Source organism: Mixophyes fleayi, chromosome 2 (genome assembly GCF_038048845.1).
Source record: "Mixophyes fleayi isolate aMixFle1 chromosome 2, aMixFle1.hap1, whole genome shotgun sequence".
Classification (NCBI taxonomy): Eukaryota; Metazoa; Chordata; class Amphibia; order Anura; family Limnodynastidae; genus Mixophyes; species Mixophyes fleayi.
Window position 1 is genome coordinate 157487745 of NC_134403.1, and position 27621 is coordinate 157515365.

General features: G+C 39.0%; 1 protein-coding gene across 1 annotated transcript in view; it reads right to left on the reverse strand.

Moving 5' to 3' along the window:
* Positions 1–27621, reverse strand: part of CFAP47 (cilia and flagella associated protein 47) — a 402255-nt gene that overhangs the window by 312444 nt on the left and 62190 nt on the right. Inside the window, exons 11-21 of the mRNA XM_075200313.1 lie at positions 26451–26603; positions 26145–26334; positions 23883–23979; positions 23426–23642; positions 14215–14459; positions 11971–12101; positions 11085–11207; positions 10404–10535; positions 9684–9761; positions 8512–8656; positions 5302–5396 (exon numbers count right to left, since the gene is read on the reverse strand). Coding sequence (XP_075056414.1) covers positions 5302–5396; positions 8512–8656; positions 9684–9761; positions 10404–10535; positions 11085–11207; positions 11971–12101; positions 14215–14459; positions 23426–23642; positions 23883–23979; positions 26145–26334; positions 26451–26603 — 1606 coding nt within the window. The remainder of the gene's footprint in view (positions 1–5301; positions 5397–8511; positions 8657–9683; positions 9762–10403; positions 10536–11084; positions 11208–11970; positions 12102–14214; positions 14460–23425; positions 23643–23882; positions 23980–26144; positions 26335–26450; positions 26604–27621) is intronic.

Below are 27621 nucleotides of genomic sequence, written 5' to 3' on the forward strand. Positions count from 1 at the left end.
TTTCTTTTAAATAACTTTGTGCTACAATAAGACATCTCATATGGGTGTAAAAGTATGTGCACTTATGCCTGTAGTCTGCCCTCATTATGGAACGCCACTGATTTGCCCAACTGCTGCCATCTGATGGCGCACACTTTTGCACCTCCTTTGATGCAGTTATCTTGGCCCACACATCTATGCTTTTACCCATAACATCAGGTGCATTTGCGCAAAGTAGGTACATGGCATCACAAAACAGCCTGGCACTGCACTTTTTTTCATCGTCACCGACTCTGCTTGCATCATGGATGCAGTAGAGGAGTCTGCACTTTTCATTATCTTTCCGACCAGTGCTGGAATTTTACACAACCAAAAAACCCTATTACTACAGCAATGTAATAACTGGGAGGAGCCAATACCACTGCTAATCAATTGTATATTGCATGTGGGCTTTAAGCACAAAGATAATTGACCTTCCCTGACTGCAAGTCTCAAATGAAGACCCTAACACTTTCAGCTTTGGAGAGCGCCTGAATGACATGAAGTACTCTGCTTATTTTTTTCCCCTTATTAATAAAAATAATGAAACCCTCATTATTCAGGCAATGCTCATTTCCATATGCAGTCACAAATTCCCCATACCCCTGCATTCCAACATTGATCTTCAAAATGGCTGACTAGCTGAACCTGGTCACAACTTGTTGTTTTCAATTGATGAAATCAGTTAATTGATCGGTGTATTCCAAAGAAACTTCCTTTAGTATACCTTCCTGAGGAACGTTTGTAGTTTAACTATATAAATATTCAGCTTTGTTAAGATATAAAAATCAAACCATAACATTGATGTAAATATAAAACAAAATAATACAATACTAAATAAACTTCCAAAAATAAGGCAACTCTGAAGCTTATAGCCAAGTGCATGTTTGTTAATCATAAGAAACATGCAAATGTATGTACACAACAATGAACGCAGGCTTGCAAACAAACTGCATGTTGAAGCAAGGATACAGAAAAATTAGCTGTGCATTGTTACAAGTCGCAGCTGCGATGCCTCGTCAACTGGCATTAGGGGCTGCGTCCTGAAAGTCAGGACATCACTTCCGGTTTCTCGGGCCGGCTGCCACCAGGGCAACAGCCGGGATACTCTCTGTGGGCAGCATGGTGGCTAAGTGGTTAGCACTTCTGCCTCACAGCACTGGGGTCATGAGTTCAATTCCCAACCATGGCCTTATCTGTGTGGAGTTTGTATGTTCTCCCCATGTTTGCGTGGGTTTCCTCCGGGTGCTCCGGTTTCCTCCCACACTCCAAAAACATACTAGTAGGTTAATTGGCTGCTATTAAAATTGACCCTAGTCTCTCTTTCTGTCTGTCTGTATATGTATGTTAGGGACTTTAGACTGTAAGCTCCAATGGGGCAGGGACTGATGTGAATAAGTTCTCTGTACAGCGCTGCGGAATCAGTGGTGCTATATAAATAGATGGTGATGATGTTTCAGTGCCGCGGCACGGCCGATCTGACAGCATGTCGTGTGCATATTACTGTGTAATTGATTCAACACCCCCTGAGACTATTTAGTGCACCTGGAATTCCCCTCATTGGCTACCTTGAGTAAATAAGGCAGGGAGGGCAGCCTCCCTGCTTATTATAGCATCTGTGGACTGCACTAGTGCTTATCTGCTCCATCTTCCGCTATCCTGTGGATACTCTGCTTCTGACCTGATTCCTGTTGTGACCTTTGGCTTTGACCCTGCTTGTATGACGATTGCCCTTGACCTCTGCCTGTTGATTGGATTGCCCCTGTCTGCAACCTGCCCTGACATTAGGCCTGTCTTCTGGTAACCCCGCTTGCTGCTGACCCACGACCTTTGGTCTGTCTCTGGTAATTGCTTTCTGTATTCTGGCTTTACTACTCCATCCTGCGCTATGGTTATTTCTGGTAAGCTTTTACTACCTTAAAGTTATGTCCTTGGGGCATCCCAGTACCTTCAAACAATTCCAGTGCTATAGGAAAGGCAGCTACTAAAGGTGAAGACCTCTATTACCCTGGTTCTTAAAGCTAATCAACTAGCTGTGCATTTCTTCATCGGGACCAATGATCCTTATGTGTTCATGTATTCACTCAACTGCTCCCCTGCTCCAGCAGTAAAAACTTGGTATGTGAGCACTTACCTTTAACGTGTACAGACATATTTATGCTTATGTGAACATGAAATGTCAGTTAACTTATTTAGCTACATGTGATCGTGAACAAACCAAACATGGCGTAACCATATTACTGTTACAGAACAAAATGGAATTAATTAATGTAGACAATCATACCACAAGGTAATGCAGCTTAACAATAATTAGCGATATCTAATGAACAAGAGTCTGCTTTAATTATTTTGAAACAACGCCTTATTTGAAGCCTTAACATTCAACCTTGTGCTAATTATCTCTCCAGAATTGTTTAATACGATGATAATAAAAATACCTAAGCAAGACATCTGCAGGTTAAAATGCTACTTATAGATACTAATGAGCAAATATTTTATAATAGTGTTTTCATTATGCTATGAGTTGATATGGCTCCCATGGTTCGTTAGAGTTAATTTATAGTCATTATAATTTTGTGTGCAACACAAGGTGTTGTAACCAGTAAAGTGAAAACATGGCAATGTGTTGCTTAAATATTTAAGAGGAAGTACAGTAGCTCTATCGGAAAAGCTGGATGTGATTGATAATGCCTTTATAGATAAGATACTTTCCTGCTGATGTTTTTTCATTTCTGTGTGATAGAAGAAGAGCTGCTGCTGCACCATTAATACCCTAGTCATGTCTCTTGGGAGCACACAGTGATAGCTTAGCAAACAGCGTGGCAGCACCACAGGAAGTATCAGCGCAGACACTTCACAGTATATCAGAGTAGTAAGAGAACAGTGTGGCGTTAGTGATGTGAAGTGCTGGAGCATTTCATGTGCCCTTATGGAGTTTTTCATGTTGATATTATGAATAGGAAACTTGTACAAACTTTACCATTCTACTAAATAATGACCATAAACATACAAATAGTAAGCGGAAATCCAGGATACTGAATTTCTCGCAATGGCATCCAGCTATAAACAATTATTATTAATCTTTATTTATAGGGTGTCACAAGGTTTCCGCAGCACTGTACAGAATACAGACAGTGGACAATGCTAAACAAATGCGTCAAAGCCATGCAGAAATACTTCCAAGTGACACTACATATACATTTATGTACATCTGTCTGCATACAATGGGTGGGATTTTTACAATGTGTATAAATTGCAGCTAATAGGGATAGTGTTTGTGCGTAATGTATTTATTAATGTTAACAAGTCATATCCCATTGGAAATCATAATAAGGATAATAAATAATAACCATAAAATTATTCATTCTAGTGCAATCTTTTAAAGATCAACTATCAAGCAAACTGGCTAAGAAAACAGCCATCAATGTGGCTCAAGTTTATAAAAAAAGATGTCTGTTATACATATTCAACTTGCTCTAAAGTAAAATATCAAACGTTTTTTCCTGCTTTCTTTCAACTAGGACAGTGGGGGGGCGGTCAGCTCCTTATTGTATATGCCAAACAGATCAGCCTTGGGCAGATCCACTCCTCCCCCCCCCCTTCCTCTGCATGGGCCAACACCCCCATCCTCCCACATACATTGTCTCACCAACTATTTATTTGGCACAGCCTACTGACAATGTGGCCTCTCCTACTACATGGGGCCTCTTCAAAATATTTTTCAGGGCCCCTTTAAATTACCGATCCAACCTTAGTAAAAGTTTCTATTTTTTTTACCATGACTCCTGAACTTTATTTACATATCATAAGGGCAGCACAGTGGCTAAGTGGTTAGCACTTCTGCCTCACAGCACTGGGGTTATGAGTTCAATTCCCGATCACGGCCTTATCTGTGAGGAGTTTGTATGTTCTCCCCTTGTTTGCGTGGGTTTCCTCCGGGTGCTCCAGTTTCCTCCCACACTCCAAAAAAACATACTGGTAGGTTAATTGGCTGTTATCAAAAATTTACCCTAGTCTGTCTGTGTATGATAGAGAATTTAGACTGTAAGCTCCAATGGGGCAGGGACTGAAGTGAATGAGTTCTCTGTACAGTGTACTCTGTTCTCTGTAAATGGTGATGATGATGATGATGATGATGATGATGGTGATATCATCAGCTACTTATATAGTGCCACCTTTTTACAGCAATTGATTTTGGGCTCTTGTTTTAGCTCACATTATAAGGAAATCTTACATATAGGTGGGAAATACTTTCATTAATAGTTAGGACTTATTTTCCCTTATGAAATAAAAGTCTTATGTTGTAATAAATGATCAGCAAACCAAAGACTTAAGCCACTTTAATTAGAAAACTTAATTTACCTACGTTGGCATTAAGAGTCCCAGCACTGTCTTAACCAGTAAGATGTGTTCTCAAGATGTATCTGGTTTTAAAAATAAGTAATGTTTCACTATATTTCATGTTAAATAGCCCAGCTGCTTCCTCTGTTCAGGCTAAGTTATAACTATAATGATTAGTACCTTTGACCTTGCTGTAGGAAAATGGACATAGTGTTTTACAGGTGTGTAGTACACAGTCAAATAATATGTATGGGCAGATTCATTGCTATATGAAGTTATAGTGTGCTGATGCATCAGACATTAGTATTCATGTGTACAATTCACATCCTTACTCTGGAATATAGAGTCATAATCTACAATAATTGACACAAATTGCCGCCATTGGCTTCAACTCCTAATTCCACAAGATAATTTGCATTAAATGTAAATTAATTAGAGAAACATTAGATATATTTGAAAACAGGCTTATAATTGCTCATGAAAGGCTAAAATCACAGATATTCATAGAGCAGTGAGAAGTAATCACTGCTAGAGAAATGTGTTTCATGACCCTCTACTAGCAAATAGAAAGGTGATTTTTTAGTTAATTTAAAATACAAAAAATTGAGCTCCTTTGCCACTTTAAAGATCTGTCTAACAATAGATCAATGGGACAAACATATTTCATATTATGCCTATCTGGTTAAATCTACAAATAATGGATTTAAACTAATTAACATCTACTTTCTTTATATTGATGTTCAGATATCACAATTCAATTAATTAAAAGTGGGCTGTATATATGTAATTCAGGCTGTTCAATAATATTGCAATCTGAGTATTTCAAGAAACAATGAGATGAGAAGGGAATACTGTAATTCAGCACCAACAGACAAAACTGCTAAATGGCATATGTTATAGAAACAAGAATATTTTCATTGTGTACCAGATTTCAAAACTTACTTCTCTAGGACTGAAATAAAGGGCACATTGCAAACTCTCCTTCTCGTCTAAGTCCACAGTATATAGATGAGGGTATAGTGGGTCAACCTCAATTACTAGAACAGAAAACATACAAAGTAATTTAGAAAAATATTTTTTTTACATAGTCTAATTAATATCAATATTTAAATAACATTTATGTTATTTTTTTAACATGGCATTTTTTTTATTTCTATGCAAGTGGAAGCAATAAAACAATATTGAATTCAATACAAGGCTGATTTTAGTATATGGTTCAAAATATCCCAAATACTGACAATAAAGCTTATGTATCTGTCACGGTTGGCTTACAGGACATTGATCCCTAGGCTCTGCTGAACATCCGGACTCGTCCAAGATCTGCCGGAAAGTAGCTAAGAAGACTAAGTAGTTGCTGAGTAAAGGGTCATCTCGCTCCCATAGAGGAAGGAGACCCATGCCAAGGCCTAACCGGACAACAAGGAGATAATGTAAGCTATTTTAGACCTATCGGAAGGAAAGTTTTGGGGCTGTAGTTCAAACTGTATGGAGCATTGGTTAATGAAACCACGACAGAGTTTGGGGTCCCTATCAAATTTTGCTGGTATAGGTAGTCTCAGAGAAGAGGACGGACTCTGCGGAGTAGAGCACTGGTCTTGAGGAGAGACAGCAACAGATGGCTGAGCAGCCTGTAGAATGACGAGACGACCGGTCAGAGTCTGGAAACATTGTAACAGTTGCCGTTGGATGCTATCCTGTTGCTCGATGCGTGAAACTAGATGCTATACCAAGTCTCTTGCTGAAGGCCCCACCGGGGATCAGACATTTGGCCTGTTGTTACTGTCATGGTTGGCTTACAGGAAATTGATCCCTAGGCTCTGCTGAACATGGCTAAGCCTACCCACGGGCGCAGAGTCTAACAGACAGGTGGTTTTCACCAGGAACCCCCACAAGGAGGTATGGTCTTAGCTGCCCCAAGTCTGCAGGTCGCGGTCCCGTGAGTGAGTGTACAGCAGAACGATGTGGGGGAGCCAGGTGAAGTGGATGGAGACGATGGAGTCCACAGATGAGTGGTATAAATACAGGCACAACAATAATATAGGCTCATGGTCAGCAGCCAATGAGTCACTAGGAGAATAGGTGCTCTGTGGTATACAACTAGAGAAGAGAGGCTTTCACTATGAAGTACTCTGGAGATGGTAATGGAAGTACTGGAGCAGCAATAGTTCAACACAGCCAGAGGCTGAAGGCTGACTGGAGTTGTGGAGGTAACTCGTAGTAACAGCTGATGAGTCACAGAGAGAGTAGTGGCTCTGAGGGGTAGCGATGAGAGAACTGAAACTGTCACGATGAAGTACACTGGAGATGGTAAGTGAGGTACTGGAGCAGCGAAGGTTCAACACGGCCAGAGACTGAGAGCAGGCTGGAGTAGCAGAGGTAACCCTTGGTGACAGCTGATGAGTCACAGGTGTAGTAGCGGCTCTGAGTGTTAGCGATGAGAGAACGGGAGGTGTCACAATGAAGTACACTGGAGATGGTAAGAGAGGTACTGGAACAGCGATGGTTTAGCACAGACCACGAACTGACAGCAGACTGGAACACAGGCAAACCACAAGGAGAACAGGAACCAGAACCACAGGCTGCAGGAAGTGAGCTTGAAGAACAGGCATCAGACAGGTGAATCCAGGAGGTTTATATAGTGCTCCAGAAGTGCTTAACCAATGAAAGAGAGGGAGGAGGTCCTGAAGTGCAATAGGCTTGCACCTGCACAGATCTGAATATAGCTGAGTGAATGAACTGGAGAATGTCTGATGCTGGGACATGGAAGTTTCCAGATGAATGGACTGCAGGTAACAAGACAGGTACTATCTGTGGGACCGGAGCGTTACAGTATCTGTCTTGCAAAGTCTGTAATCAGGTGTCGTATACATTTCATAGGCATTCTATACAATGCTAGCAACATGATTTCCAACACTTTGACAGCGTCCATTTCAGTATGTCATATAATGCCTAGGTATCCTATATAACGTCTAGTGAAAGTACTGAACATCATCTTAACACACATATATATGGTGACATTCTAGACAGATTGTGGACTGTTAGGCTTTATCTAGTCTGGACTCGCCCTGACCACCTCATGGCCCTAAAGTGGTGCGTCAAGATGGTTGCCAGATATCTGTGTTTGTGGTGCCTAGGGTAATGCAGACATTGAATGTGACATAATGGGAAAGGCAACTGGACACCATTTATTGAAAGGACATTTCATCTTGCATTATAGTATTGGCTTATTTACTATATTCTTATTACTTGTGGTTACCCAAGTGCCAGCATGACATCCATGGGTATGCTGGTGATTGCAGAACTTCAAGCACCATCATGCCTAGACTGTTCATGGCAACCTGGGCTTGCACTATATTAGATTGGTAATTCACCAAAGTAAAATAGTGCTTCATTCATTCTTTTCTTTTTTTTAACACTTTCATTACCCCACACCCATTGCCCAGGGGTGTGGGAAGAGACCTGGGCTGGGCATTTTTTTTGTGGACCACAACTCCCTAGGGACTCCAGCCCCGTGCTGACCAGCCTGAGGCTGGTTGGCATCATGGCAGGGGGACCCCCTGCTGCTGGTTCCTTGCTATTGTACCACCAGCACTGGCTGGCTAAGCCTAGGGCTAGTTGGAGGAGTTTCCTCCGACCAGCATTAGGCTGGCAGCACTAAGGTTGATATGACTAGGGAAGGAGGGTATGCTTTGTTTCCCTTCATTTATTTATTTTTCTCACTGTTTTCTGACGCCTGGTCTGGTGGTTGTATAGCCGCCAGACCCACTCACATCCCTGTTTTAACACCAGCATTGTGACTGCATTTTGTTTACCTTGTATGTTCCTGTTTCATGTACAGTATGTCCTATATCCCCCACTGTGATGCATCATAGAGCACTGTGGCAGCTTACAAATCAATAATAATCAGGACTGGCGGAACACGGTAAGCCCAGCAACTGCGGCAGGAGGGAACCGCGCTTACCCTGATGCCCCACCAGCATGCATGCAATGAAATTTAATTTTTTTCCTGCGGATGCCTTCACTTTTAGTCCCCAACTCCCTGCTCTGATTGCATTAGGTGCCTCGGTACGCCTGTGTGTGAGAAATTCCATGCATGGGGGGAGCTGGCCCTGACGATAATAATAATAACATTAATAACAACAATAATAATACCTGACTCTTCTTTGAACTTCATAGAGAAGTCCTGGTATTTTGAAAGATCAAATTCAACTTTTGCTCGTGCAGCTCCTTTGTTCTGAAGCAAAAATGGTATCGCCTGGGTAGAATTTACGCACACGCCAGAAAACAGAAATGAGCTCTGAAAGAAAAATATTTTGGCTAAAATGTTTACAACTCACATCAGAAATAGAGTTCCAACTGCAAATTATTTTAAACAACGTAATATAAGGTCTGTGTTTTACAAAGGTTATATGCGATATGAAATATAGAATTTGATATAAATGGATCTAATCCTAATAAAAATGTAAAACAAAATATATGTATGTCACAAATACTTCAAATATGAACTGTCAAACATATAACTTTGAAAGATGCAGCTCAACAACAATGATGATGTGTTATAAATGATACATTATATATATTCATACAAAGGAAATTATAAAGGCGCGTTCTGTAATAATGAGTATCAATAAACGAAGAGATAATGTTTTACATGACATTTATTAGTACCCACTAGTTACAAAAAGTAATGTTACCAGTTAAAAAACAAGTCAGATCAAATCAATTAGAGATTTCATTTTTTATTTGCCAATATTAAATACAATTGTAAAATCTAAAAAAAATATGCTTGCTTTTATAATTGTTTTATGGATTTTTATTAAATAAGTATTTATGCGTAGTTACAATAAACTTATATAGTACATATTCTAATAGCAACATTAAATCCTGGTGCTACACCTTTATGAGCAGTATTCCAAGTATCTCCGCCATTTACACTGCAGTAACATAATGTGCTGTTTTGCCAAGAGCCTAGAAATCCATTGTAAGCATTACCCTTACAAAGTGACATGTTATTCAGGCGTTAATGATGCTGTTCTGTTACAATTTGTGGCCAGAACACATAATACTAGTGACTAAGCGGGGTTATCCATGAGGAACAGACACAATTTCAGCGAAATTCCTGCAAACACCAAATTATGTACTAATGTATTTATTTTTCTAAGGCAGTCAGTGTGAAATGTGTTACCTTCCATTTGACTTGTTTATTTAAAATTATGATTACAAGTGAGGTGCACAAATTACTAGTGGATCAAAAAAATAGAAGTGTCTGACAGGATTTCAGAAGATATCATGCCACTATAAACTGAAGTAACTCTTATACTCACGACAGAAATATCTACTTCTGGGGGTACAACCGATCCTCCAATTCTCAATTCTAGAGTCTTTGAATTGCGCACGGATACCTGACAGAGAAGAAAAATACATAATACGTACATGTTTCCTGCTGCTTATGCAGGCCTTATTCACATCTGTGTGATATTTTTCCATCTGTTTTGCATGCATTCTGCACACATAAAAGTAGATTGAGAAGCACATAAAAATAAAACAAATAACTTCTAAGACATAAATATTTAATTTCCATTAATTACTTGGCGAGATGCGTTTTTTAGGAATGCAATGCTCTGCATTTATTTATCTTTTTTTGCAGCCATTCCATATACAAAAGCAATAAAAAAATATGCATTTTGTAGTGTGCGTTTGTGCATTATGATAAAAAAAAAAAACACACAAAAAATGTGAATGTAGACTCATGCAAATATAGTACTTTAAATTTATGGAAAACCACAAGGATATTTTAATCAAACTGCACAGCTTAGCATAATATAACCACGGCAAACAACTGCATCTTTGCTTTGTAAAATTTGAGTATTTCAAATTAATTCAGCCCAGTTTGTTGTTGCAAATTGACCACAAGTGTAAACGTTATACAAACTAACTCAGTTTCAGAGATGAAAGTTAATATAATTCTAAAATGAACAAAATCACTTTTATGTAAAGGAAAATGTATCTTCATGAACATTTATGGTTTTTAGGTATATATTTACCTCAACTTTAGTGTCAAATTTGATAACAGCTGCTGGCGTGAAGAAGATTCTGAGAGTAGCATGCCCTCCAACAGGCACTACACCCTGTGCTGGTGTAATCGTCATGCCAGGCAGAGGGCTTACATCTACAACCTAGGAGCAGAAAGACAAAATTACTACAAGTGCTCAAACATGTTCACAATATCCCTAAAGTGGATTTGGCAGCTACTGAGACAAAAGAAAAAAATATATTTTTCAATCAGGTGTGTTAAATAGTTGAGACCATAGTATGTTAGAGTACCAGGCTCTGCTTTGCGATGCATCCCATCTCAGTGGACAGTTATGGATTTTGCAAAGGAGCACAGCGCAGAGCGGTTTTAGAATTTAATGGACAACCTTTGTTGTGCTAGGACAGTTTGAGTTTTTGACCACTAAAATCTTGAACCTATATTGGTTAATTTCCCAGATCACAGATGCCTGATACAAGTAGATTAGCCATGTTAAAGGGGTAGATACCCATGGTATTGCAGGTGACTCTCAGAGAAAAGCAAGGTGTGGCTTTTATCAACTGGTCACATGGGTTTCCCAGATTGCCATTTCAAAATGATAGGAATCCTAAATCTGATCAATAAATGTTACTTCTGTTATTGTAAGTAATGAAGTATCCCCAAAGTAGAGACCATCAAACAACTTAGTCTTTACCTGGAAGTAAGCATGGTTCACTCCTGTGTTTTGAATAATGGCTGTCTTGACGGTTGTTAGGCCAAGTGGAGAATGATGGAATAGAATCCTTTGTTCAGTAAACTGGACACTTGTGGATCCAAGCTGCAGTTTAAGAAAGAGATATTAGATTACTGGTTGCTACTGACTGCCTTGGGCCATATAGAATGAACTGAAAGTTTGACTCTGACTAAAAATGAACCCTATACTGGGGAGAAAGAAATTTTTCAAGGTCAACACATTTAAAACAAAATTTAGAATAACTGTATTCTAAGGTTCCCCACTCATAGCAGTCAGAAGAAAACATATCTTTGAGTTTATATTTGTTAAAACAGATGCTTAGTCGGAGAATAAGATTTGCATTTGAAACATTTTAGTATCAGTATGATGTTAATAAACTTTTTTTTTATATCTTTTCCTGGTAGTAAATACTGTTTTCTAATATTTTCTGACTGTGGCTGAAGTTTGAATTTACATATTGCAAGATATATGGATTGCATATACAGTATATTACGTTGAACTAACATGCGTGAAGCTACATATCCCATTATACATTATGTCCTACAGTGCACACGATGCTAGCAAAATTAAAAAAAGGCCCAATTCTTAAAAATTAATTGAGTAAAATAAATGAACACCTAGTAAAAATTGCTTTATTGTTTCCAATAAGTAAAACAGGAAAAAGTTAACTAAGCATAGAAGAACAAATGAAACTTTGTTTCTGCACTTAACGTGTCATGTGACTATTACGCATGGATATGAATGTTACATTCATATTAATTCAATTTTGGATTTTATTCAGAGCTGTCAGCATATCTTCTTCATTGCTTCCTCGTGTGCATATATGGTGTAGTTCAGCCATAATTACCTCTGCAATGCATTTTAGTTTTTGTGTACTTCCCTGTTGTACACACAGATCAAGTTCCCCTATGTCTGGTGAGATGAATCCTGCATGCCACATAATCTCACATTCGAGGTCTCCATAAGCATCCACAATGCCTAAATGAATAAAAATAAAAAGTGAAATTGCAGGTTTTTTTATTGAACACAAATCGGTGAAAATAATGCACTGACAACAAATAGGTTAATTTGATTAATACATGGCAAAAGCAAGACATTATCATTGAATTTTCCACAGTAAGGCTGGAAAGAGGATTCAGAAAGAAGAGAGCGTACAATTCAGTTAATGTCAATTTGAATAGACTTTCTCAACCCTGCACACGGCTATGAATTGCCTTGCTTGGTATCAGCTACCTTATTAACTCCTATACCCTAGAAATCTGGAAACATTTAAATCAGCTAATTAATTCTCCCAGGTATTGGGACACATATAATGTGTCATTTAGTGAAGGTATTGCATATATTAGTGGCCTGAAGCTAAGATATACAATACATTCTATTTTTTTACATATCTGCTACTATTCAGTTATATAGTACACTAGAATAAATTAGTGTACTTAACTCTCCTCTGTTGCCAGAAATAATAGAGTCAATGTAAACTGGATCTAAAAGGAGCATTTTACACTCAATATTTTAGTGTTATGGTGCTGGGCAGGAACTGAATGAAACATTTCTTGGACAAAATACTGGACCTCCAAATGTTAACTGACAGCTGGGCTATCATGCCAACCCATGGCCAACATGAGTGGCAGACGCTGGCTAGGAAAGCTGCTTCGAACTCAGAGCTGCTACACCCATCCTCCTGGCAGACACATTATGTCAGCAAAAGATAAGATCTACTGAGGGGTCAGCGATCTTTGCTGTGTGGGTGTGATGTGTGGTTTACATAGAAGTTTGCATATGGTACGAGTTAGAAGAATATATCTCCACATTAGCTCCTGTATGATCCAGAGCAGGTGATGGAGGTGGATGAAGCCGTATTTTCTTATATATGTGATTGATGGTCATTGTGCATAAGTGTGAAAGAGCCTGTGTCAGTATCCCATACGTATCTATTGTGCCTGTTTCTCTTCTGTGTCTGTACCCATAACTCTGTGTCGTCCACAATCATGGATTCCACAAAAACTAAATTTTCTTCAACATAGTTAGACTATAATACACACTTTACAAAATCTTATTCCTGTAATGAAATGTTACACCAGACAACGACCATTGCGACTTTAATATGCAAGTATCTACCCACCAGGTCCAGAGCTACCAATAGAGAGCCTAAGGCATAGTCTACAGTGCCAGCATTATGGGATGCCTTAAATTCTGAATGAATGACATCATGTCTTGTTTACAGTGTTTTTAGTTTTCCTGATGTCCTATGGACTTAAACACAGACCCACTTCCATACTGACTGATAATGGGGAACAGTGAGTGTGTTACACTATAAATTAACCCGAGTGTTTCCTCTGCACTTGTTACCTTACCTGTAGTGATGTGGCCAGCTGCCGCTCCTCCCTGTCAGTGATAGACTTGGGAGTTTAACAACCCGGCCTATACCTAACACAGAGAAGCAACAGCACTGACATCCCCTTTCTCTTCCTGCCACCCTTATTCTCTCCTGCTTGCAAGGTAAGAAGAGATAGGAGTGGGGCAGTGGATGGGGGTGCCTGAGAGGTAGGAGCACCTAAGGCACACTGTATCCTTTTACAGGCCCTGCTACCCATAATTGTTGGTGAACTTTTTAAATACTGTATTCTCTATGTCATTCGTTGCATTCTTTACTTACAATGAGTTTAGTAAATTGAGATGTTTCTGCTATTATGTCTGTGCATAATTGTATCTGTGTGGCACTACCTGTAAACTGCAGGCAGCTTCAGCATATGACTGTCACATTGAACAGTTATAAATTCAAAACACTGGATTATGTATCACTTCTTGCTAATTAAATGGATATTTAAGGTCACCATGGAGTTCTGTAACCATATAAAATCGTGAGGCAGAGATGACTTCGAATATACATAATAAGTAAGGGGTGCGTTATTCATTAAAATACTCAAGTTTTCCTAAAGAACATTGAAGTGATTATTTTCAGAACTCACCAATTATAAGCAATAACATCAGAACTCAATGCTCATACATATATTATTTACAGGAGTTTACACACACTATCATCAATTTTGTATTATAAAAACAATTTTCAAAAGTCGTTTTTCTTTATTACCTTTTGCAGGACGTATTGAAAAAGCTATTCCCTTTTCTGTTATGATTGGCTTCCAGCTAAATTCTGCTGGGTGATTCCTGCGATTACACAATCTTATGGAAGATCTAAATCCTGTCTCGGCTAAGAAGTGGTTGTTGGGTCTCAAAATCAGCTCATGTGATGACAGCTCAAGGGCAACAGGAACTGCTTCTGCAGTTACTAGGATGTGTCCAGTATGCTTGTTGTTCACAGTGTAAGTAATTGACCTGCAAGACATAATCAGTGAAATAATATATATATATTTTCCTCACCACTAGGGCTGTTTAGTTTTAGAATTACCATAATGATATCAATTTAAAAGATACTATACAGCTGTAATGTCTTATTAGTCTAGGAAACAGTCTGCTCACATACATCTCTATTGTTTGCAGTGCATGTGTTCTTAGTAGTAGCCTGAGGGTCACAATGGATTGCATCTGGGAACTATGTTAGCTCATAAAGGTGACTGCTGAAAGAATGTGTTTAAAGAGCCCATCTATTAATAATGGGGCATAAAGTCCTGGTGAAGCCTGCAGTACTAAATAAAATGCTGACAGTAACCAAAAGGTTATTCCCTTAAGTGCAATAACAACTGAAGATCGTAACTGCTGGTCTGCCAAAATAATCTCATATTGACAGCCAGTCATTTAAAATATTTTCTGTCTTACGCAAAAACACTTTAAACTACAATTTCACCCCTGTTAATTAATACATTTTACATTTTCACGTATTTTATTTATTTTTTAAATTTTATTTTAAGTTCCAAATCATTGCTGCATTTGAACATTATGTCAAACGTACAAAAGTTTTGAGAATGACACAAATATTTTTCATAAAGTCTACTGCTTCAGTTTTTATGATGGCAATTTGCATATACTCCAGAATGTCACGAAGACTGATCAGATGAATTGCAATTCATTTCAAAGTCCCTTTTTGCCATGACAATTGAACTTTATCCCAAAAACAACATTTAGACTGCATTTCAGCTCTGCCACAAAAGTACCAGCTGACATCACTTCATTGATTCGCTTGTTAACACAGGTCAGAGTGTTAACAAGGCTGGAGATCACTCGGTCATGCTGATGGAGTTAGTATAACAGACTGGAAGGTTTAAAATAACGGTGGTGCTTGAAATTTGTTCTTCCTCTGTTAACCATGGTTATCTGCAAAGAAATACGTGCAGTCATAATTGCTTTGCACAAAAAGGGTTTCACAGGCAAGAATATTGCTGCTTGTAAGATTGCACCTAAATCAACCATTCACCGGATCATCAAGAACATCAAGGAGAGAGGTTCAGCAGTTGTGAAGAAGGCTTCAGGGCACCCAAGAACGTCCAGCAAGTGCCAGGACCGTCTCCTAAAGTTGATTCAGCTGCGGATCGGGGCACGCAGAACTTGCTCAGGAATGGCAGCAGGCAAGTGTGGGTGCTAAGACTTTTGGAGGATGGCCTGGTGTCAAGAAGACCAGCAAAGAAGTCACTTCTCTCCAGGAAAAACATCAGGGACAGACTGATATTCTGAAAAAGGTATAGGAATTGGACTGCTGAGGGTAAAGTCATTTTCTCTGATGATTCCCCTATCAGATTGTTTAAGGCATCTGAAAAAACGCTTGTCCTGAGAAGGAAAGGTGAGCGCTACCATGTGTCATGCCAACAGTAAAGTATCCTTAGACCATTCATGTGTGGGTATGCTTCTCAGCCAAGGGAGTGGGCTCACTCACAATTTTGCCTAACAACACAGCCATGAATAAAGAATGGTACCAAAACATCCTCCAAGAGCAACTTTTCCCAACCATCCAAGAATAGTTTGGTGACAAACAATGCTTTATCCAGCATGATAGAGCACCTTGTCATAAGGCAAAGGTGATAACTAAGTGACTCGGGGATCAAAACATCTAAATTTTGGGTCCATGGCCAGGAAATTCCAGACCTTAATCCCATTGAAAACTTGTGGTCAATCCTCAATGGGTGGACAAACAAAAACACATCAATTCTGCCAAACTCCAAACACTGAAAAGGCAAGAATGGGCAACCATCAGACAGTGTGTGGCCCAGAAGTTCACTGACAGGATGCCAGGATGATTTGCAGAGGTCTTCAAAAAGAAGGGTCAACACTGTAAATATAGACTCTTTGCATAAACTTAATGTAATTGTCAATAAAAGTCTTTGACACTTATAAAATGCTTGTAATTTTACTTCAGTATACCATAGCAACATCTGACAAAAATGTCTAAAACTACTGAAGCAGTAAACTTTGTGAAAACCAATACTTCTGTCATTCTCAAAACTTTTGGCCATGACTGTATGCCATCCCTGATGCACATGCGGCTGGTTTCAGAGGCAATGCACACAGGAATCTATATCTGCATTCATGCAGATAACTCATACAATCTGGCTGTGGCTGTTGGTTAGAACAAGCTGCATACCGCAGCGATACAAAATGCCCTGCCGCTTGAATTTATCAAGACTCATTGATGAGCCGTGGCTAACCCCCGCTGCCCAAACTGACTAAAATCTCCATCGCAGGTAGCCTAACGCTGCCGATGAATGGAGGCTCTGATCTCTATGTGGCGATTGTGCATGTGCGGCTAAGTTCGTGAATGCGCATAGCGATGAGAAACGGCAATGGATGAGAAGCACCTTTACTGGCGAAGACAAAGTCTTTTGAACGCCATTAAAAGTTAAGCTAACTATAAGGACTGCAGTGACCAGAATTATGCAGGTTAAAATCTCTGATTTTTCCAGCTTTAACCACTTGATAAATGAAAAAAAGAGCTGTGATGGCCATATTCTGGAGAAAATAGATGTTTTCTCTTGATTTTTGGCTCATTGCAGCTTAGTAAATAAACCCATTGGTGTTGGACTTTTTTACATACTCTCTTTCTGGTACCCTGACATAACTAATGAAAATGCAGTAAGGTGATCTTTCTTTTAAATGAAATAAAATTAAACAATTAAAGTACAGGCAGCTGTAAGACACTGAATTAATATGTTATGGCTATCAGTGCGGCATAAACTTGTAAAACTTTAGCAGAAGAGGTCTTAACCTATAGCAGCTGCCTTTCCCGTAGAGACTGGTTATGCTCACAGGTACTCGGATGCCCCCAGGACTTACACTCAGTGTAGTACAAGTTAATGTTCACATGGCAGCGCACAGGTACAGGAGGTAATACACGGAGTAGGGACAGGCCAGAGATCTGCGGACCGGACAGCATAATTGGAGACGTCAGGTACAAGCAGGGTCTGGGTCAGAGGCAAAGGTTCAGAGTCCAGGTACAGGCAAAAGGTCAGGGTCATAGGCAATGGTTCAGAGTCCAGGGACAGGCAGAGGTCATACACAGATAAATCAATCCAAGGTTCAACACCAAAATAGCACAGGAGCAGGCAGCAGTACTGAGACAGGACGCTATAACTGGAAGTGAGGCTCAATTCTCACTGCCTTAAATAGTACAAAGAGCCAATCAGAGCAAAGCCCTCAAAGTATGCCCAGGTTTTGCCTAATGGTAGTAGTGCTGGTGGCAAATGGAGATGCAGTGCCCTGCTGCATAATAAGATGGCAGATTCTAAACTGCCTTGCTTGCGCTCGCCCGGCTGATTGACAGCTGGCTGAGCGCGGCGGCAGGAAGCCTCAAGCGTCCCGGTTGTTGCCTTGGCAACCAGGACGAGGGAGCTGGAAGTGATGTCTCGGTTGTCATGGAAACGGTCGGGACGCCAGTAGCAGAGGGCGAAAAGTTGCGGCGGTGCCCGTGGCCGCTGCGGCTGAGAACATAATATTCATGCAGTTAATAAATTTTCTACGAACTAGTTCATCAAGAATATTGGTCACACCTAATCCATATTGAGGGGCATGGTCTGCTAAAGGATGTGACTAGATTTAGAGAAGCCACATTGACATCCAGCTAGACTGCTTTATTTTGCGAACTGTTACCCATAGTCCCAAAGCTATCTTTACTTTTACAACCAAGTAACGTCTCCTTCATTTGGCTTTGGGGAAATTGGGGGATAAAAGAAACATCAAGGCATTTGGCAAGTTTGCAGGCATTCCTAAACACATCAGCCATATTCAGAAAAACAAGGAGCCAACATCCCAAAACTTTTTGCAGCAATTGGAGATGGCGAGTCCTCTCTTCACATTCAAATTAGGGTCAAAATGTCCTTAATTCAGCAACACACGCAGGCAATATGCAAATGCTTTTCATAGGTCAAACACCACTTGGGCCAACAGAAGGAACCAGTCATCTCCCTGTAATGTTGTATATGTGCAATTCAAGGAATCTTTCCTGAAAAATTCTGGACAGGACTGGTTCACAACGGAGTTTGACTCTGAGCCTGTCTCCCCATTCCTACTCCTGGAACAGGCACAGTGAGAACTCTGTTGTCATCAGACTGTTCACCTAGGCATTTCTTGCAGGGCTACCCAATTGCAAGGACAGAACAGTGTCCTGACTCACTCAAGAAGAAAGTGGCACATGATCAGCAGCAGAGGGCATATCAAATGGTGACTAAGACTTGAAGAAGCTTGTAAAAGCTGTTTCTGTCACAGATACAGGGGATTTCAAATACAAAAATTAAAAACTTTGCTGATTCAGCTTCCTCCTGGCTAGATGGCTAAAGGCATAGGTCAGATGATGCCTTATGAGGCATTACTCTTCAAATTACAGTATTAATGGAATTACAACCCCTTACCATGCAATACATTGGAGTTCTGTTCTTTACCTTGCTATGTATTCACAGACTTCATCTGACGGTTTTGAATATTTCTCATGAAATGATTCAGCAATGTCACTAGTACCAGTGAATTGATAGAATTGGTTCAGCTCACAAACTACTTGTCTAGGAGGCAGGACACCCCCACAATTAAACTGCTCCTAATATACTACATTGACACAACATCCCATCTACGGCTGTGATATAATTTCTATATACCAAAATTGAGGTCTTCATTGATCACATGTGACAGGTGCTCTTTAATTCATGCAAATTACATCAATCTGATCTAACTGTACATACTAGAGAGATAGATTTATAGAAAACATTCTTAGATTCCAGCTTCACACGAAAGGCCTGATTCACGGTTCAGACACAAGCAGTCACTCAGATATCATTCTGATTGCATTACTAACAAGCGTCAGCTCTAAGCCACACCTTGTAACAATGGACAATACCGTAGCTAACACAAGCAAAATGGTTTCTGCAGTCCTGCTATTTTCATACAATATGACAACAGTTTTTATATTTCTAACATATATAATATTGCAGGTAATAGCAAGGGCAAAATGTACCTACAGTAACATTAAATAACATACACATAGTACAATGATGCTGTTGTGTATATAAAGAGGGCTACACAAAAATGAGGGGGCAGAAAGAGGTGAGTTCCGGCACATTTTTTTCTTACAAAAAAAGCACTGCTTATGACAAAATAAGAGACCTCTGAATCTTTACGTTTTCATGTGGTTAAAAAAAAAACAAACAACAAACCCTACATGGCTATAACGTCTTTAAAGTACTTATATGTGGGGGTCCTGCTATGGGGTGTTGCTACTGATTACATTTTGGGGTGAATTAAGGAGGTTGCACAATGTTAATGAATCTTCAAGATGAGAAGGAGAAAGGCACATATTACATAGTACATGACAACACTTGTGACTATTAAACAAAAACTAAGCAGTGAGATGCTGTAAGGCACTCTGGAGTCTCAAACCTTTTTTATGCAGCTTTTGGAATATTAATTCCTCACTGGCAGCAATTTTCACATTAGTGTTCAGCTCTCTGACTGCTTCACCTTTTAGCAGTAAATCATGTTCCAGATTTGCATTGATACCGCTACAGTACATCTGCTCTGTAAGCATTATATTGATGTATGAACAATTTCCATTAAACATTAAATAACTGAGGGAAAACAAATATATTTCAAATAAGTGTTTATGATTTAAAGCAAACTTGATATCTGTATTAACACAAAAAAGCGAGCACGTTGATGCCCAGACTCTCAATGGGCACAGATGTCTCAAATAATAAATAAAAGTAATTCTCCATAACCTGTCACACATTACTTGCAGCCAAGAAGATAGTGGTAAGTAAGAGAGCATAATGGAGCCAGTAAGAACGCTGCCTTCTCATTATCATAGGAACCCGGGAAAGTAGGAAAGAGCGACAAGCCACACATAGGAATAGCTATAGAGGGCTTTACAGAACCTATTAATGTCACCACAGAAGCCATGAAAGAGCAGTTAGCAAAACTCCAGGTTGACATATGCTCCACACTCAAAGCGATGAGAGCGGACATAGATGACCTAGGTGAACGCACAGATTACTTGGAGAATAAATTCTCAGAGTACTTGCCCTCTCATAACGCTCTGAGAATAAAGCAAATGTGAATTCGTTTTTTTTATTGTTATTATGGTAACAATCAGAAGTGTACTTAAATGTTTCATGATGAATCAGAGTAAAAAATGTCTTTCAAAGTAAAAGAAACTTAACCCGACACAAAAGAAAAATTTACTTCTTAAGTCATTTCATGATCTCAAAGGAGCTGTAGTAAAGATACAAGAAACTCAGTTTGCAGTATTAAAAGCTCCACAATTTTCAGGTAAAAAATACCAACACATAATATGACCCCACTAAACATAACAGAGTTGCAATATTGTTAGGACTTCACCTTTGAGTAAAGAGATTGTTGGCACTGCAAGCTATTACCTTATACTTAATAGCACACAATGATTAGTTGTACACTCAAGTTAATATATACAGTATATTGCCAAAGCAGCAACCAGATTTCTTTTAAATAATGGACCACCTTATATTTCAAGTTGTACGCACCTTTCATAATTTCAAATGATTATTTAGAAGGTGGTGCTCTCCTAGAATAAAAGTCTGTCTGCAGTTGTAAACCTAAATTAACGAAAGACTAATTGCACATACTATACACCGACTGTCCTTTTATATTCAAACCTAAAACTTTATGTGAAGGTCATTGCTACAACACTACAAATAATTGCTCTAAAACTCATTTATATTGATCAAGTGGGTTTTATTTGTGGTAGATAACCTGTTTATAAAACATGTAGACTAATTAGTTTAATTACATCAGCATCTGCCACTCAAATTGTTTGACTGCTAATGTCTCCAGAGGGTGAACTGGCATTTGACCATCTTCACTGGTCCTATCTAACTGTCATGCTCCAGAAAGCAGAAGTAGAGCGTTTTATTCTAAAGGCTATCCTAGGAATTGTACTCCTCTGCCAGAGGCTTCAACTGTGAGGTTTCTCACTACTAATCGTACACGACAAGGAGTCCCTTGTTTCCTATAATAATCACATTAGCAATGTAACCTCTAGCTGATTAAATTAGATCATCTCTGGTCATTAAAGGTCACGCTATCTATGGCACAGACCATAAACTAGGTGTGTTCACTGATGACGGACTATTAAAGCTCTGTTGCTGCTCTACGCGCTATGTTAGATACAACACAGCCTTTCATTACCTAAAATTAGATAAAATAAAACTCCTCTCCTTCTCTTTCATATTTCTCCTATACTTCTACAGACTTTACAATAGAGGTAAAAGTAGTCCTAGCAATGCAGTTCTCTTAAATACCAGGAATTCAGTTCCCACAGCTCGTTGAGTTAAATTTAAATAGGGAATATCACCAAATATCCCAGTTGGGCTTGGGGTATATTACATCAGTCAAAGTGCTGATTCTTCCCAGACTCATGTACTTCTTTCATACTATACCAATTTTTGTCCTTAAAACATTTCTTATAGCAGTGCAACTGAGGATTTTAAATTTTATATAGAGAAGACCGAAAGGGAGAATCTTCTTGCAGAGGTCAAGATCTAGGTTACCCATCCTATAAAGCGATGATAAAACATACATTATTGACCCGTTAAAGTGCAGGTCATTTCAAAATGGCTCTAGTTTTTGAGGACATGAAAAAGCTGCAGCCCCACATAATGATCTGTCCTTCCTGTAATGGACACACTGATTCATCTGCATACTCTCAATAAATGGTATCGAAGGATAAACTTTGGGCTGTCAGGAATGAAATAATTATGTAGCCCCTTGCATTGCTCATTGCTGGTCATTGTTTTTTCTTGTGTACAGACTGATTCTCTGAACTCCAGCCTTACCAAGTCAGTCTTCCAGTATCCCACCAGTTTGTATTCTGGTATCCTGAATCCCTTTGGGTTCCTGATCTTGGCTGCTTCCTGTTTGATTTCAGCTTTATTCGGTGACTGATTTCCCAGGGCTGTTATATCTTAGATTCTTCCAGCTTCTCATCTATGCACTCGCCCCTGCTGCACTAGTTGTATTGAACTACTGGTATAAAACCCTGACTCTCAGAAACTGTTTCATCTTCATTCAAGCCTGCCAAGTTGTTAAAACTTGAAGCAATATTATAAAGTACCCAGGCTTCCAGTTTAAGTTTGCCCGCACTTCTGTGACCTTGACTCCTGTGGTATTGAGACTTTACAGTACTATAATTTCTGATTGTTGAGACTACTGTGTTTTACTCTTCAGCCTTTAAGGGCTTTGCTAATCTATCACCACTTGTGTTGAACATAAGAAAATTTACCATTATTTCCTCTATTTTTGACTCCTCTAACAATTGTTCACGTAAACATACAGTGATTTATAACAATAAGATGTTGGGATTACAAAATAAAAGGACTTTGCATAACGGAATACACCTTAGCATATTTGAAACACCTTGGTTCTAACAGTAGCTTCTATAAATGTTTTTCGACATTTTATTAACCACTGGCTTTGTCCTGGGATATCGCCATGAGCACTACCTCCTCTGTCGCCATGTCTCTCTGTGGAAGCAAGGTTTCCAAAAATTGTAAAAGGTACAAGGGATTTGTTGACCCCGTAATTTTACATTGGGAAAGAGAGCTGCCTATTCAGAACAAAGTTGGGTACAAATATTTTCCAGGGTAAAGGTGTTTAGATGGATCTCTAGGTTCACCCTGGACCCTCAACAAACCCATCGCCAAAAACAGTTCTTCTTCATAATATACTTAGATAACCAAATACTCTTCACCAGCCCTGCCTCCATAGCTCAAAATGTAAGAACCCACCACTGGCATCAATTGTAAAACACCCTAAATAATAACTTTATGATGGAAATACTATACATTTACAACACAACAAAGCCATCTTAGTTTTTTAAAAACTATATTGTTCCTTACTTTTTAAATTTTCCCAATGAATTTGTTTCAAAAACAACCGGGATCTCAGTCTTTGACATTGGTGGCACAACATGAGACAGTGGGCTTGTTTGCTGCAGCTCATCACAATCAATTTCTACCTGAACCCAAATGTACGTGGGCAGACTATTTATGACATTCATTTCTTTAACCGATGTAGAGCGCACACAGACTTCTCCAAGGTCTATTGTAGAAGGACCTGCAAAATGTACCAAAATATAAATAAATATAAACTAACTAACTGTTAAAACCTTAAAAATGTGCATTTTTATTTAGTTGTGTACTAAAAAAAAACTAAAAGTTACCTCCTGAACTACTTCAAGCAATTCCTATATTCATTTTCATCTGCTATATATATAGTTGAACGTTTTAAGTTTCAATATACTCTTAAAAGAACAATTATTGCTTGAAGCCTTTCATTTCACATGTCAAGTCTTACCGATAACTACGTGATAAAGTTGCTGAGGTGTGAGACTTAGACTGCAGTCTTCTTTCTCTTTTGAAGTGCAAGGAATTGCATTCAGGCCATCATTGATCTAAAGGAAAAAAATCTAAATATATTACTATAATCCTAGAAAATAAACTGGTAATTTTATGGTAGGATGATCACAGAGGTTTGGACACCCTCTAATATCTGAACATTGTATTCTATTCTGGCTCAAAAATATCTCTCCTGAATCCTGTAATTAAAGGTAATTTATTAACCGCAAAATAATCAAAGGTGGCGGACATTTAATTTAGTGCAACTGTGCCGATTTGATCGCTTTGTGCATATATAGATGCACGTCCACTTACCACTTTGCCTCTATCCAAACTCTTTATGTCGGTGGTAGCCACTTTAGCAGTGCCGATAACACCAATAGCAGGGGCCAAAAAAAACCCCCAAAAAAACAGCCCCGTTTCGGCAGCACTGTCCTATACAGCAGCCGCAGCGCTATCCAAGAAGCATCCGCGGCGGTGCTGTATACAATACAGCACCGCCGCGGACGCTTCTTTGACAGCGCCGCGGCTGCTGTATAGGACAGTGCCACTGTGGGCACTTCGTTAGCGGAGGGAGGGGGGGTTTCTGGAGACTCAGAAACCCCCCCTGCGTGCGCCACTGGATAGTGGCTACCACGAACCAAAAAAACTAAACTCACTTGCCCGACTCATAATAAATGATGACTGACCTTAACAATGACAAAACAAGTCCCCGACAGTTTGCTAACAAATCACGATCAGCAGTAAGAACGGCAACGTGTTTTCACATCATTTTAAATGGCGACCTCTATATAAGTATTTTTAAAGCGGCGATGCCGCTTTTCAGCCGACCTAACTTTTACACTTAGGCTTAGCGTTAGGGTTAGGAATAAGAATAAGGTTGGGGACCCAGCATTGCCACTTTAAAAATACTGATATAGAGGTCGCAATTTAAATTGATGTCAAACAGGCTGCCGTTCTTACTGCTGATCGTGATTTGTTAGCACACTGTCGGAGACTTGTTTTGTCATTGTTAAGGTCAGTCATCATTTATTATGAGTCGGTCAAGTGAGTTTAGTTTTTTTTCGGTTCGTCCTACTGCCTGTCGTTTATAGCACTTCTATAAATTCGTACCCCACTCTTTTATGTGACCAACTAAGGTCCAACAAGGGAATTATGCATGCTAGTAAAAGTAGACACTCCCTTTAAGGTCCTGCCTATTATCACTTGTATACTATTCCCCTAATTGAATATAAGTTATGTTTCGTTCTTCCTGAAATACTGCTTATGGAAGCCTCAATTATCTGTTTTAAATAAATCATAAGAGTAGGAGTAGGGGGACAACAGAGGTTTCTTCACTTTATTTGTCCCATTTGTATATTTTAATGTGTGGGTTATTTTTCCATTTTTTTAAAAATATATTTTCCTATATATAATACACATTGTTGGTGCTGAAGACATCTCAATAAAGTATAGTAAAACAACTTAGCCTTCCCACTTATAACGATGTGTAAAAATGACATTTTGTGGAGAGGAGGAAAAGGGCTAAACCAGAAATATCCCATCTCCATCTCTTAAACCTCATTTAGATATTTTGTCCCACAACACAAAATCTCTGTCCTGCACGTAAAAGCAATACGAGGTTCATACCACTTAGCCTGCATTTAGCAAGGAAGGACTGGATCCACTAAGCTTCCACTAAGCCCCTCTTTACGCACTACTTCATACATACACTTTCCCATGTCTCTTTCTTCAAAATCTAAGCATCTGGGAGAGCTCTTGTTGGAATCAAAATAATATAGTTAGAATGTTAGCATTGCTTGATTAGCATTCAAAACAGAAATATTTTTTACTCCCCTCTTTCCTATCAATATAGAGCTGCATGTCCCTAACCTCCCCCATGTAGCATCTGTATAAAGTAAACAAGGATAAGAAATGTGACTTTTACCAGTCACTGAATATGCATGTTTCTCATGTTAACAGGTTTACATAGAAAACAAAATGTAATTGAAGTTCCCAGAAGTTTGCTGCCGTTAGCAGCTCAGGACATAATAGAGATCCAAAATGAAACATTATACCTGTTTTCAACATAAATGTGACTTTTGGGCAAATGCTGTTTTGCAAGCCCCAGTACTGGTGAATCTATATAACCTGGTTTTGCACTCAATAGTAAACATAATGCATACTTTAAAGTGTCTTGTAAATATACAGTTACTCATAGATTAAGGTGTAAAGCACTTACTTCTCGTGTTACCGATCTAGACACTCCAGCAGCCAGCTGGCTAGTAGTTAGCATGCGGCCCTTCATCAAGGGAGCAGCTTTAGTCTTTTGTTGCTTGGTAACGCATTCTGCAACTGAAATACTGGGTGGCTGGAGGCCTGCTGCTGGTGTAATGCCAATATCCACATCATTGTCCACTTCTTGAAATTCCCTACAAAAAGTTATTTTTTTCTTAGGGACAAATTTTGACAAAGAAACAGAAACAGTACTGTGACACACAATGAAATGACAGGACCAATTATGAATGTCCACTCAAACACAACCTACCTATCCTTTTCTTCTTTCAGACGCCTTTGTCTTCTGCTTTTGATATAATTGGTATAGTAGTCCTTGTGAGCTTGTTTTAGCTTTTCTTCATCTTCTGTGTGTGCATAATCTGGATCCACATAGTTATATCGCTCAATTTTGGTGAAAATAGTCCTAATTTTTGAGCATATTAAAAAAAAAAAAAACACACAGAAAAAAAACATTCATAAAAACAATACAACTTGATCCAAGTGTGCACCTAGTCATTTTGTCATTTTTGTTCTTGATAAAGATCCAAGCTGTGTATGGGTACATTGAGTTAACTAAGGTGAGCCTCTTACTTATTGTGGAAATATTTGCCTATTTTAGCCTTCTGATTAGAAACAAGTACAGTGGTGGAATGTGACCTGGCACTCTGTTGGGAAGGTCTTGAATAAGACGTGGTAGCATTGACAATGTTCAGAAAGCCAACCGTTTGGACATTGCTCACCAGGCATATGAAGTTTCTCTCAATTGGCACAAAATAGTAATCTAATTTATTTAATTAGACAGTGACGTAATATTCTTTTGATGGCATATAAATAATTGTGAAGGTCTACGAGCAATGTTTGGTTATACCACAAAAATCCCAGAACTCAAAGAATCTTGGTCTACTTAGCATGCTCCTCCCACATCCATCACAGGAAAGAACAGTATTTATAGTGGTATTTATTATGGAGTACAACTAGTGATACCTCAAACAATTCTTATTATTTATATTTGATTAATCATAGACGACTTATCAAGAGAGTCTCATTTAATTTCTGAAATCAGTTTCTGTGCTTAAAGGGCATGGAATAATTCAAGCTATTTATAGGAAAGGTTCTGGTAAATTACAGCTCTGCTATGCACTAGTCTCAAACATTAGGCAGCTGTTGCCACATACCAATAATCTAGAAAGGAAAGGGTAACTAGGAAACTAAATGTTGAAGTTGAAAGACGAATCCAGGCAGAACACATGCATATAAGGTTGGTTAATTTGGTTACTTTTGGTGAAATTAACTGACTATTGCACAGTGTGCGGTCCCATCCTAAATGCATTCTAAAAAGATTAAAATGCAATTGGATTGGGTTTCATCCAAGAGAATGGAAAATCAGGCTAGTAAACAACCTTCATCAGGGCATTTGTGAGGCTACTGTCCAACCTGTATAT